The sequence below is a fragment of the Apium graveolens genome, chromosome 3 (genome assembly GCF_009905375.1).
Source record: "Apium graveolens cultivar Ventura chromosome 3, ASM990537v1, whole genome shotgun sequence".
Lineage (NCBI taxonomy): Eukaryota > Viridiplantae > Streptophyta > Magnoliopsida > Apiales > Apiaceae > Apium > Apium graveolens.
The window spans coordinates 547099-560196 of NC_133649.1; the positions used below are offsets into that span (position 1 = coordinate 547099).

The window sequence follows — 13098 nt, forward strand, 5'->3', positions numbered from 1 at the left end:
TATTTTTTATTATATGATGTTTGACTTTTGTGCGTTTTGACCGCATAGTTTGAATAATAATTTTTAATTTTTTCTTTTTGTGAATAAAAATATATAACTAAAACTTTAATTTAGAAAAAGAAAATTTTAAAAAATATTATTTTATCTATGCGGTCAAAAGATTTAGAATTGTGTGCAAGAAGATCAAATGATGTATAAAAGAAAACAGAGTGAGTAGTTTGCTAAGCAGCTTAATGTTAAATTTAATTTAATATCTGCTGGTACTATAATATTCAGTTATTTTTTTTTATCATTAGTAATAGAATAATGCATTTGATAGTGTTAATTCTGGAGGTTCGCGATAAGTTTACAGCCTCGATCGGTTTAAATCTAACACGTTTGTTACCAGCTTTCATTGGCTTCTTCACGAAGTCCAAGCCGAGTTTTATTTTTTAAAAAACGAATCGAGTCAAGACAAATTTAATAACCAAGCCAAAAGTGATATTCAACATCGGCTCATTCTTGTTTAAAAATGAATTGAGACCGAGTCGAACATGTATTTGTTCACAAATATTCGAGACGAACCGAACTCGAGCCGAGTCGAACCGAACTCGAGCCGAGTCGAACCGAACTCGAGCCGAGTCGAATTGTCCACGAGTCGAATAGTCCACTAATAGTCAGGGCCGACCCTTGGGTAAGGCGACCAAGGCGGCCGCCTAGGGCACCACCACGCACAGGGGTACCAAAATATTTCAATAACATATGTATATAGGTGTATTTATTTTTTATATTTTTTATATTTTTTATTTTTTTATATTTTAAAATAGAAATTTTAATTAGAATACATTAACATATATGTGATTGGGGGACATATTAAAATTTTAAAATATATTATTATCTTTGTGATAACTTTATTTTAAAATTGAAATATAATTTACTTTAATTTACTTTAAAAATATAATTAATAAATTTATTTAATAAACAAAACAAAGTAAAAATGTGAAAGGTTTGGAGAAATTGAGTTTTTGGATTATGCGCGTCTATACCCATGACCCCAGATGGCCAGATGAAGTCATATAACAAAAGTACAAAACCCTCTCCTTTCCTCTACTTAGCTACCGAATAAAATACAGAACACAGATTGTTCTCTCTTCATTCTGAATATCAATTATCAAAACACTGGAAGTCATCGACTCATCGTGAAGATCGGATCATCTGTGCTTTGCAATTCAGCAATTATAACACAGGTATGTTTTAAAGATTTCTATTCTAATTAATTTTTTAATAATATTGTAATTTACTATTTGTTTAACGAGTTAATAGTGCTTCGAATGGTAATACCCGATGAGATAACAAAGGCAATAGATGTGCTTAATTATTTAAGTTCTAGTTCAAGACAAATAAATTATCCAAATGCTTGGATAGCTTATAGAATCGTTGTGACTATTCATGTTACAGTGGTAGAGGCGGAAAGGACATTTTCTAGATTGAAACTGATCAAATCTTATCTCCGCTCTTTGATGTCTCAAGATAGACTTAATGGATTGACTTTATTATCTATTGAAAGTGAGCTGGCAAGTTCTCTAGATTATAGCAAAATCATAGAGAGATTCACATCTCAAAAATCTAGAAAAAAGTTTCAAAATCAATAAAGGTAAACTCATTTTTATAACTTTATTTTGACATTGTTGTGTACTAGTAATGATGACTGTTCTATATTCATGATACTACATCAGTGGCTTGCAGGAGATTATTGCAGGAGGTTGAAAACTTGGATATTTAGCGTACAAGAAATTCATTATATTCACTAGCTACTTTAGATTCAAATAAGTTTTCTTTTATACAATGAATATATTTTATTGTGATTTTTTGGTTATGAATATGGGGCACCATTTTTGAATCCCGCCTAGAGCACCCAAATACATAGGGCCGGCCCTGCTAATAGTTTGCATATATTTTCAATCGAGCAATCTTAAAATATAGTTTATAATTTTATAAGTTGTATCGAGATCAAATAATAATCTTATCTTATAATAATAAGGGCACAATCACACTCTACACTTATTTCTTAATTTATATCATTTTATTTTTTAATACGAGCTTTAAGAATATATCTAATTTTTATTTTAAATTACCGAGACATTCATAACTTTAGAAATCACACATTATTTTTTGAACTGTCGTTGTCGAAATTTTATTATATTTTGATATTTTACTTAAATTTGGTTGATGTAAATTACAAGTTGTGTTGTTTAATAGTGTATATGAAAATATGAAGAATTTGAGATGAATATATCATGATAACAATATTTGATAGTTTTGTTACGATAAAATTAAGCATTAAATTTAGAGAACCAAACAAAAATTATTAAATTATTAAATTATTAATAAACGATGAAAAATGTACTAATAAAAAATTTAAGTGACTAGTAATAATTTATTATTTATAATATTTATAAATTTTATGTGAACCGAGTCGAGTTACCGAGTTCGAGCCGAACTGATAAAAAGTCCGGTTCGGCTCGTTTAATCATTCAAACTCATTTTCATATTCAAGACCGGCTTAAACGAGCCGAGCCAAGTTTAATTAAACGAGTCGATCTCAAATTTTATTTACAAACGACTCTGTTCATTTGCAGCCCTCCGTGAAATGGTAAGAACTAGTAGGGTGTTTGTAAGTATGTTTGGAATGATAATTGAGATGAGAAACGAGGGTTAATAAAAATGATATGGAAATTTAAGGGTTAGAAAGGGTATGATTTAACCCAAGAGATGGAAAGGGGTTGGATAACCCGTGAACGGAATGGGGTTCCCATTTCATACACTTTGATTGATGACTATTATGAAGCACGAGATTGAGATTGAAATTGAGATTCCGATTTTCGTTAACCGGCCTCATTGTTCATAAACTAAATCTCTAGATTTTTGCTTTTAAAATAAGCTTCGTACTATAATTCGTGCTCGTTTAAGATATATTACAAATATTTTTACTTATACCCGTAATTTATAAGTATTCACCGAACATATCATTCAACGAGACCACACAATGTCGGTCATCAGGTTATGATTCAATATATATGTACATCAAGTATGAAAACACGAGAAGTACGCTGTTACGAGAAATTCCAGAAATATGTTGGTATACAAACTTTACTTGCAAGCTTAAGAATGGTCACCGTCCCATAAATTGAACAACCGTCATTGTGCCCTACTTAATCCACGTTTAGCCAACTACATATATATTATGAATTGAAATAATCAAGATCTTATGCTCTTAATTTATGATTTAACTAGATTCAACTCTTACGGAAGCATTGACTAATTTATATTTGGAACATGGACCAACCAACCATGCCACTATATATATAAACACAGCTGCGACTTTCTTACAATATAAGTCTGTCTCACCACATTGTAATTCTTAAGAACCAAGCCAAAACTAAGATATGAACAGGTTTCACTTGTCTCTCTTGGCTTTCATTTTCATTTTTACTATTTCCACCGGAACTTTTGGCATCAGGGTTGGGCAGCAGTTGCCGAACCCTGGTACGAGAGAGGGACGTGTTACTGTACCTGGTGCACAAGTCTCCCGTATTAGCAGAAGAATGGCGGAGGGAGTTGTGTTTCGGCCTAATGTAGAAGCTCCGATCGCTGCGGGTGGTTTTGAGTCGGAGAAGAGAAGAGTTCCAACTGGATCTAATCCACTGCACAACAAGAGATGATAATTGATAGCTTAGTAATTACTTTACAAGTCTCTGGAGTTTGGATGATATACGTACATGTAGCTACTTCAACTATCATCTAAAGCTATTTTTTATTGTTTTCTTTCATTTATGTGTAGTTAGTTGTATACTTATTTAATTAATTGATTGTAGTGTTATGAAGATTTTGTATAGAAGATGAATATACTTAGATGTATGATTATGATCCTACATCCAAGATGTTTGATAAATATGTTTCTCCGATCTCAATCGAGGATGTATAATTCTATATCAGTGTGTTTACATATATTTCTTTTCATAATTAACCAGTGTTACAGAAATCGGAAATCGGGATAGATCGGTTAAGCTACCGATTTACGATTTATCGGAAATCGGGGATTTATCGATATATGAAATCGGGAAAAAATCGGAAATTTTAATATTATTTTTATAAAATATATATCAAATTATATTATTATTATTATTATAAACCCAAACATATTAAACTTTTAATTTTAAAAGTTTTTTTTTATATAAATGGATTTATTATTTTGTCACTATATTAGATTTGTTTGTTCCGTAAAAAAAGTACATGAATGAATAAATTAATAAAAAGAATTCTATATAAACACACATAAAATTACGTTGATGCCCCTTTATTTATATCTGTAAGCAAAGGCAAAAGTTTGGGGGATTGTGCGTGGCTTCATCTTCTTCGTTCTTTCTCTTTTACGTGCGTGGTTTGGGGAGTTGCGCGTGGCTTCATCTTCTTTGTTCTTTCTCTTTTACGTGCGTATCTGTATATCTATTTGTATAATTTTTTTTCATCGTCTCTTAAACCTTGCCATCTATAGACTTTAATTGTTATGATTCCTTTGATTTCTCCGATTTTAACCCGATATGCGACAATTTCGACCCATTTTTTAAAATACGTTTTTTCCGGCGATTTGAAGATAATAGATCGGTTAGTAACCGAACGCCGATTTATCGGCAAAATCGCCGATTTCTGGAACAATGTAATTAACACATTCGCACATACAAGATCAAATCAAATGGAGTATATTTTGCATATTAAATAAAACAATGTTTGAGGATATAAAGTACGTCGGCTTATAAAAAAATGAAGATATCATTTTTATTTTTAGAAATTGATTTTTTTCAGTGATACGAGCACATAATAAAACGTTACATGATAAATTTTGATCGATTTTTAAATACTACTAGTTTTACGTCAAGTCGATAAAAATTAATAAATATCTTGCTTCTATACTAGATGAAACCTTTAAAATATCACATACCCATATTTTGATGAAATGTTCCTTAAAAAAAAGATATATCCATATTTTGATAAAAATGACATACTAGATATTGACAAATAAAACTCAGAATATAATTTTTTTATAAAACACGCGATATGGTATTAATTGCAGTTTGAGTTTTTAACCGTTTCTAATATCTACTATTCTTGATACAGAGAGGATTAATTCAATTATAACAAAGAAACGTCATTTAACTTTTGTATACAAAATCGTAATCCCTTTTTATAATTTTCCTAAAATTATTCGTAAGTGTTTAATTAGTTAAAAATAGGATAACTATCTTATTGGTTATACATTCAAATTACAGAGATAAAAATTTACGATTAAGGCAGAGTCTGTCGCTTAAATGCGTTTTATTTTATTCATGTGATTTGCAGACTATTACGTGAGCGTGTGCGGTGTACGGACACAATTACGGCACAAAGGAAAACAATCGGATGTCCAAACTCCAGGTATAAACAACATAAACATAGTACTGGGCTGGTGCAAGTTTAACTTGTAATTGAAAGACAAGATGAGTTTCCTCGGCGGAGGTAGATTAGCCGGCAAAGAAGCTGCTTATTTTTTCCAAGAATCCAAACAAGCCGTTAGTCGTTTAGTTGACAAAAACAAGAAAATTTCTTCTTCTTATGATTTTGATAAAGAATTACAAGTTGGATCATCGGAATCAGCAGATGTTTTGCCGGAGATTCTTAGACATTCTTTGCCGTCTAAATTATTCCGGCCACCTTCTGAATCTTCTTCTGATTCCCTCTCAGCTACCAAGTGGGCTATTGCTTCTGATGGTAAAGTTTCAAAGTTTGTATCTCGGGATGCTATTAATCCTCTTAAGTCTTATGTTTCTCTCCCTCAAGTCACTTTTGGCCCTAAAAGGTTCTCTCTATCTCTCTCTCTCTCTCTCCCCCTTCTCTCCCCCCCTCTCTCTCGCTCCCTCTCCCCCCTCTCTCTCTCCCCTCGCTCTCTCTCTCTCTCTCTCTCTCTCTCTCTCTCTCCCCTCGCTCTCTCTCTCTCTCCCCTCGCTCTCTCTCTCTCTCTCCCCCCCCTCTCTCTCACTCTCTCTCTCTCCCCCCCTCTCTCTCACTCTCTCTCCCCCCCCTCTCCCTCTCCCCTCTCCCTCTCTATCTACCTCTCTCTCTCCCCTCGCTCTCTCTCTCGCTCCCTCCCTCTCTCTAGAATTATATCTGATAAATAGCAAAACTGTGCATAATCATAATTAATTTAAGTAATACACATATTGGCTATAAAAGAGAATTCGGGAATTATAATTTGTTACTTCTATAGTTCTATACTTCTATCTGATATTTTTTGGTAAAAGAGGAAGCTTTGATTGTACTAAAGCTGAATGCTTGTTGTTACTGTTATTCTTCTCTGGTTTGGTTGACTAGTTTAGTATTTTAGAATTTTTGTTGCAAATGAAAAATAGTTGATGGTAACTGGTAATTTTGTGAATAGTTAAGCTTGGTTGATCATTCATGTATTGATTGGGTATTACAACTTACATGTAGATGGCAGTTGCCCAATGCAGAGAATTCGTTTATAGCATCTACTGCAAATGATTCTCGTCTAGATAAATATCCTCCTGTTAACCCTGAGAAGTTGAAGGCTGCTGCTGCAGGATTTTCACAAAGTAGGTATCAGTATTAATTTTTTAAAATAGTAAAAACTATTACAATTTGTTTGTTTTATTTTCTTTAAAATATTTTGAATGCTTAGGTGATGGTTTGTGGAATATGTGAGTTAGATAGGTATCCATAAGACTATTAGTTCCGATCACTGATGGTGTTCGTAATCATTTGGAGATCCAATGAAATTAATATCAGTCTTGGCTTGGGAGAAGAGAATAGGGAACTTTATATTTCTATAAGTTTGAAGTGAGTTTAATGTAAATGTTTATTCGTGGATTTTGTTGAGCGTTCTAACCTCATTTTTTTTCTTTCTGTAATTTTATACAGTTGCAAGGGCATTTGCTGCTGCTACAGCTATTGTTTTTGGTGGTGCCACTATAGTGTTTGGACTTGCAGTGTCCAGGCTTGAACTGCGTAATGTAAGTAGTTAGTTGTTGTTGCCTTTATTATTGTGCATCTCTCTCTATTATTGAATGCTCTGTTGCATAGCAATTCTTTGGGAAACATGAAAGAGAATACATTGTTACATGGCATATAAGCATGTACACAGCACTCACACCCATAATCACCCCCTAATGGATTTTAAGTGTCTATGATGGAAAGAGGAAATTGATCAAAGATCCAGTGGTTCATGACAGGTTTTTAAAAATTATAGTCAGGCTTGATACTTAGTATGTTGGCTAGGGTATAGCTGTGAACTCAACAATTTAATCTGCATAATGTATCTTCATAAAGTGGCTCGCAACTGAGAGAGATTGAAAACCTGAAGACTGAAGTGCAGAAAAGAAGATATAAATACATATGTTGGCTGGTCCAGGACTTACAGAGTGAGCGAAATAGAAATAAAATAGGCTTCATTTTTGGAATTTCTCACTCTCGGCTTTGGAAAAGGTATTTTATGATTGGGCTTTGCCTGAACTTTAAATGGGTTGCTTTTGACATATAGTAATGGAGAATAGGAACCGCGTTTTACTCATTAGGTTTTGAATCCCTTTATGATTTTTCTATTATCATGTCTAGAAACCATATTCTGCTACTGATACAATTAGGCTAATACAACGAGATGAAGCTTTGAGGCATTCCTTTAAACATTTTAAAGACGAAAATGCCTCGAGCAAAACAGTTCCTTTTAATCTCTGGCATTGCTCATCGGCTTTCAAATTTTATTAGCATTTGTGCTTTCTCCACTATAATATCGTCAACTCATCTGCTACAAATTCTTTGTTTTTGTGAAGTCTGGACACTGAATACATTGTGATAGTAAGATAGTGCTGATGCCTTTTATTGCATGGATTTAATGAGATGTATTGTTTTGTAACATAATAAATGATGACAGAGTGATGACCTTCGGGTGAAAGGAAGAGAACTGGTGAATCCAAGATTTGAAATGGTCAAGGAGCGAGTTATCCCCTTACGAACTTGGGTGTGTTAAATATAAATTTATCTGCTGTTTGCATATAAACGAATTTGCTAAACCTCCATAGATCCTTAAAAGATATAAAAGCATTTAAACTTTTACTTTCAGGCCGAAGGCATGTCAAAAAAGTGGCATTTTGAGAAGGGACAAGACGTAAAAAATAACCCTTTACTAAAGGAGCTCTCGAAACAGATGGGTGCAAAATCGTCAAGCTAGCATATCTGGATTCAGTATGATCGTTATGATGTTTGTAATATACTAGTATCCGTGTATATATACAGCTATCGACTCAGATGGCTGTCAGGTTATAAAGAAAACCGTGCTTAAATACTTTGCTAAATATAAGATTTGTTGTTCTTCGGGCCCTTGTATGATAATCGAATTATTATTCATTGTATTCGCTATATTAAATCATGGTTCAAATATCATTTATCATATAAGCATATTTTTTTTCCAGTATCTGAAATGTAAGCATAATTCTGTGAAGACAGCATTTCAATTGGTCTCTATATATGAAACACTATTAAATGCCATACTTCAATTCAATGACATCAATAAGAATGGTAAAACTCTTGGTATATCAATGTTAATCTCTTATGAGGATCATCAACTACAAATTATTCCAGAGATCACAAACTCAAGAGAAAGCACTACATGATTAAGTAGGCAACTATCAAGGAAAAGCGGGATGTGTTCTTTTGATGTTATTGTTGAAAAATTAACTTCCGAAAAGTTGTCCATACTTTTGCGTTACAACCGGTAAATTTGCTGCCAATAGTGCTGCATAGGGGTCAAATTATACATGATTCTTGATATAGAAAGAAAATTATGATCAACTATGCTAGTGCAAAGTGACACCCTGATCCCATGCTTCATACACAAACACTGTAGGATGGAAAATTTCAAAATACCATCTATAAGAATCAGTTGGCATATGATATACACACCTCCATGGATGATAACAGTCTTGGGAAGAGCCCGACCCTGCACGAAGAACAAGAAACAGATATCGCTTTAATATCCACATAATCCCACCATCTGTCCTGCTCAGCCAGAAAAATGTTACTGAGATGTCCTAGGAAAGTGGGTGTGTGACTTTGCTCCTTTGGATGATTATCAACAGGTTGATGACGACTGAAGATGACAACTCTACCACTCATGAAAAGTCAAATCCCATCTACCCGCGTCAGATTAAGAACTTGTGCTAGTAGATATTAAGCAGAACTAGAGTCGAGCTAAACCCTGTTGCTCCCAGCATTGGATGCCGCAACATCTTCCAACCGATTCCAGGTGGATACTCGTTTCATTAATGTTTCTTTATCCTTGATTTGATCTTCTTCGAACTTGGATAGGCAGTCATCAAAAAGAGCTTGATCTGCATCTGAAAAGATTTTCTTCACATTAAGTGTCAAGCTTTGAACAGCTTGATTCCAGTGACTCCTTGTGTTGCTTTCCAAGGCCGGGAAGATTATGGGAAGTATGACCTTGCGATTCTGTGTAATTAGAGTCCTTATATGATCATTATTCCATAGGAACAATGCACGCTCAGCTACCTGCATCAAGTAAATGAGATGTAGCACAAGAAGTTACGAATGATTACTATAAATATTATTTTTTTTAGTACAAGCAAAGAGGAAAAAGCTACAAATTGCTAGGTATTATTATACTGGAAATAATCATCAAAAGTGAACTCTTAATGAACCGAAAGAAAAGACCACAAATCAACTATATCAATCATCTGTTATCATCAATCCTCTCTACTTGTTATGTCATTACAGGATACCGTCTTACAGAATCGGATTCCTTGTATAAATGTCAAGCTTAAGTACTCTACTCTTCCTGATCACATATAAGCCAGCATAGCTGAAAGCTACTTTTAAAAAAACACTGCACTGTTACTAAACTAGGAAAATTTCATGACTTGAAATTTGAAAAACCACACTTCATGTCTTTTCGACAATTTTTGTTTTCTGGGCTTATCTAAATATGTAGAACCATTCTGGTGGAAGTCCAAAAGTAGTATATATGATTCTTTTCATGTATGATTATAAAATAAGTTGTTGAAAAGATGTGATTATAACTTGATCTCACAAAACAAGCATGATTGAAAGAGGAAGTATATAGAGAGTTAAATTCAACAAAAATACTGTATTTTTTTTTAAAGAAGATGGTTCTCTCTTTCAGAATTTGTCTACTACATATCTTTGTACAGGGACAGATTAACAAAAGATCCTAAAAGTAAGAGATGGAAAATTTCAAAAATGGATTTAATAAATAATGTTAAAACAATACTTTTTTGAATGACGAAAATAAAGGCTTCAGCTAATGTACATAATGAATACAAACTCTCCTAACCAATTTGAACTATAATCTGGTTTCCATACGCACGAATACCTTAAAGATATAAACACTCCAGATACAAGATACACATAATTAGGAAATAAATTAACCAACTCCAGAATCTAACTGGGGCTTTGACGGCCTTTTAAACTCTGAAATTGATCATTAACTCTAGTCATTTTTCTTAAATTCGCCTCGCAACATTTTACCTTAATAGTTACCTATGTAATGAAGAAAAGGAAGTACATATCTGTGTAATGATATATTACCTGAAAGTGTGAGCTGTTGAGGCAACGACCAATCTGACGGAACAATGGAACCATGCACCTTTGAAATTCAGCAGCTTGGGTAGCTTCTAGAATTTCTTCTAGCTCGCCAAGAAACATAATCTCTTTTGAACTATTAGTTATCGGCCAATACTTCAACAGACCTCGGATCACTGGATCAGCCAGCTTAGAGTCTTTCTCGACAAATTGGGCAATGCAATACGAAAGTTGTTGGTGATACATTGATATACTTTTGGGTTTATGAAGTGGAATCAGTGCACGGACAAGGAAAAGCTTGTGTTCTTCCTTCAAGGGCAAAGCAAAACCATTAATGATACTACCCAAGATTTCAAGTAATTCGGCGATCCCATTATGGTGGCCCGTCTCAAATATAAAATTGTAAAAGACATTGTTAATGGATTTCCTAATAAATGGACGATGCACCATGAACTTCCCATAAATGCGGTGAAGAATTGTCTTCAAGTACTCCCTCTCTCTCTGATCGTCAGAGTCAAAGAGGTCAAGTAGCCTTAATATAAAAGATTGGTCAATGTACCTTTTAGCCAGTTTTGCATCTGTCTCCGGGGAAGCAATAAATCTCAAAAGAAATTCATACACAATTTGGAGATGAGGCCATGATGGCTCCAAAGTCGGTTCGTCATCCTCTGGGTCATACACATAGGGTAGTTTATTGTCATGATTCGGCAAGGCCCGGAACAAATTCGCAGCAATCATATTCGTGATTTCCTGCATTGTGATCTCATTGAACTTGGACGTCACTGAAGAAATGTAGTCCACAAGTTCAAGCAAAGTCTGTCGCTTTATATCCTTCTCTTCTAAATTCTTCGACGGATCAGAAAAATCAAACACAACGCAGCACAGACTCAACTTCTTAACAAAAAGATTGTGCTTTTCGGAGCTCGGAACATCCCTAAAACTAGGCAAAGCTTCATAAACACCATGATTCATCCCTTGATCAGCTTGCGAACCCATCTTCCCTAACTTCTTACCCTCGCTCGATTTAACACTATTACTCATCGGCTGTGGAACATGTGTTCCATTACCAGATCCCGAACCCGAATCTATCCCTTTCCCAGAACCAGAATTAGTCTTAGAACTATTACTAACACTACCACCTCCACCAGCTAAGCTCACAGAATCAAACACACCTTCATTGCTCAAATTTTTACGCGAAGATTTAGACGACGTCTTCCGAGGAAGTTTACCTAATATCTGCTTAATCATATCAGCTGAACAGCCCAAATGGAATCCTTCTGAGAATCCCTTTAGGACTATCACAACATAAAGTTTCCACCTTGAAGTTATAAATCAAACTATACACATTTTCAAGCCTAAACAAGACAACCCCTACATATATATACCAAAATCTTGATCAAATTCACAATAAAGTTTCCACCTTGAACTGTCAAATCAAATTATACACATTTTCAAGAACAAACAAGATAACCCCACCAAAAATATGCAAAAATCTTGATCAAATTCACAATACATAACCCAATTTCAAGAATCTGAAAAGGGTTGATTTGATGAAGCTTATAAACTTCAAATCCAGCAGCTAAATTATCAAAAATTCATCAGAAATGAATAAAAGAACTTACATTGATGAGTGATGACGTCACTAAAGATCTGAAAGACAGAAGAGATGAGAAACAGTGATTTTTATGGGAAAACAGAAACCATAAGTTTATGGAAAGCTTAGTTCTAGAATGGGATTCAATCTGGTAAGAACAAGAAATAAATTATTATTTTTTAATAAATAAAAAAAATATTGGTATTTGAATGAGAACAAGTAAACTGAATCAGCAGGCGTTGGCCGGGTCTTCTCTTTACTAATTCCATTTCCATGGGTAAATAAATAGTAAAATACAACAAAATGTTTTGCTTTTTTAACAATAACAAGGGTATCACATTAATAATTGTCTCCGAAATATAATAAAATGATATTTTACCATCATAAATCTTATTATCGAACTAAAGATCATGCATAGATGTCCCGAAAGATTTAAATAATAAAATATTTTAATGTTTGAAAAAATAACCTCCAAAAACGGCCTAAAAATTCACTTTACTAAAAAATTTCTATACAAAAGTACAAAATTAATAAAACTAGTATTTTTCGATGGTTGCAGAAGATCCATCATTTCATCATTATTTGTAGTTTAAATGAGTGATGTAATATAATTATTCAATAAAAAATGTGTACATTTATTAATTATTATTATTATTATTATTATTATTTTAAGTTCACAAATATGTTTTCCAGATTTTGCTTCAATAATATACTTGAGATGATACTATACAAAAGGCTTTTTTTCTTAATTTGGAAAGAGTTTTTATTATTTTTCTTAATCATATATAACCCAGACATGTTTCCTTCACATTCAAAATAATTTAGAAATATGTTTTGGTGAAAAAGTGTTGATAAATATA

At 33.4% G+C, this 13098-nt stretch overlaps 2 protein-coding genes across 3 annotated transcripts; one reads left to right on the plus strand and one right to left on the minus strand.

Annotated features, from left to right (window-relative positions):
• The first annotated feature begins 5397 nt into the window (after positions 1-5397).
• On the plus strand, positions 5398-8500 carry LOC141711311 (uncharacterized). The gene is made up of 5 exons (XM_074513689.1): positions 5398-5872; positions 6505-6626; positions 6952-7043; positions 7961-8047; positions 8150-8500. The coding sequence occupies exons 1-5, from the start codon at positions 5514-5516 to the stop codon at positions 8255-8257; spliced, it is 768 nt and encodes a 255-aa protein (XP_074369790.1). The 5' UTR covers positions 5398-5513; the 3' UTR covers positions 8258-8500.
• Positions 8501-8592: 92 nt separating this feature from the next.
• On the minus strand, positions 8593-12500 carry LOC141711310 (serine/threonine protein phosphatase 2A 59 kDa regulatory subunit B' zeta isoform-like). 2 transcript variants are annotated; one of them, XM_074513688.1, is made up of 3 exons: positions 12267-12500; positions 10651-12015; positions 8593-9594 (listed from the first exon to the last, which is right to left on the minus strand). In XM_074513688.1, the coding sequence occupies exons 2-3, from the start codon at positions 11890-11892 to the stop codon at positions 9277-9279; spliced, it is 1560 nt and encodes a 519-aa protein (XP_074369789.1). In that variant the 5' UTR covers positions 11893-12015; positions 12267-12500; the 3' UTR covers positions 8593-9276. The 2 variants fall into 2 exon arrangements, with proteins under 2 accessions (XP_074369789.1, XP_074369788.1); XM_074513687.1 differs by having other exon boundaries at positions 10651-12070.
• Between the last annotated feature and the right edge of the window lie 598 nt (positions 12501-13098).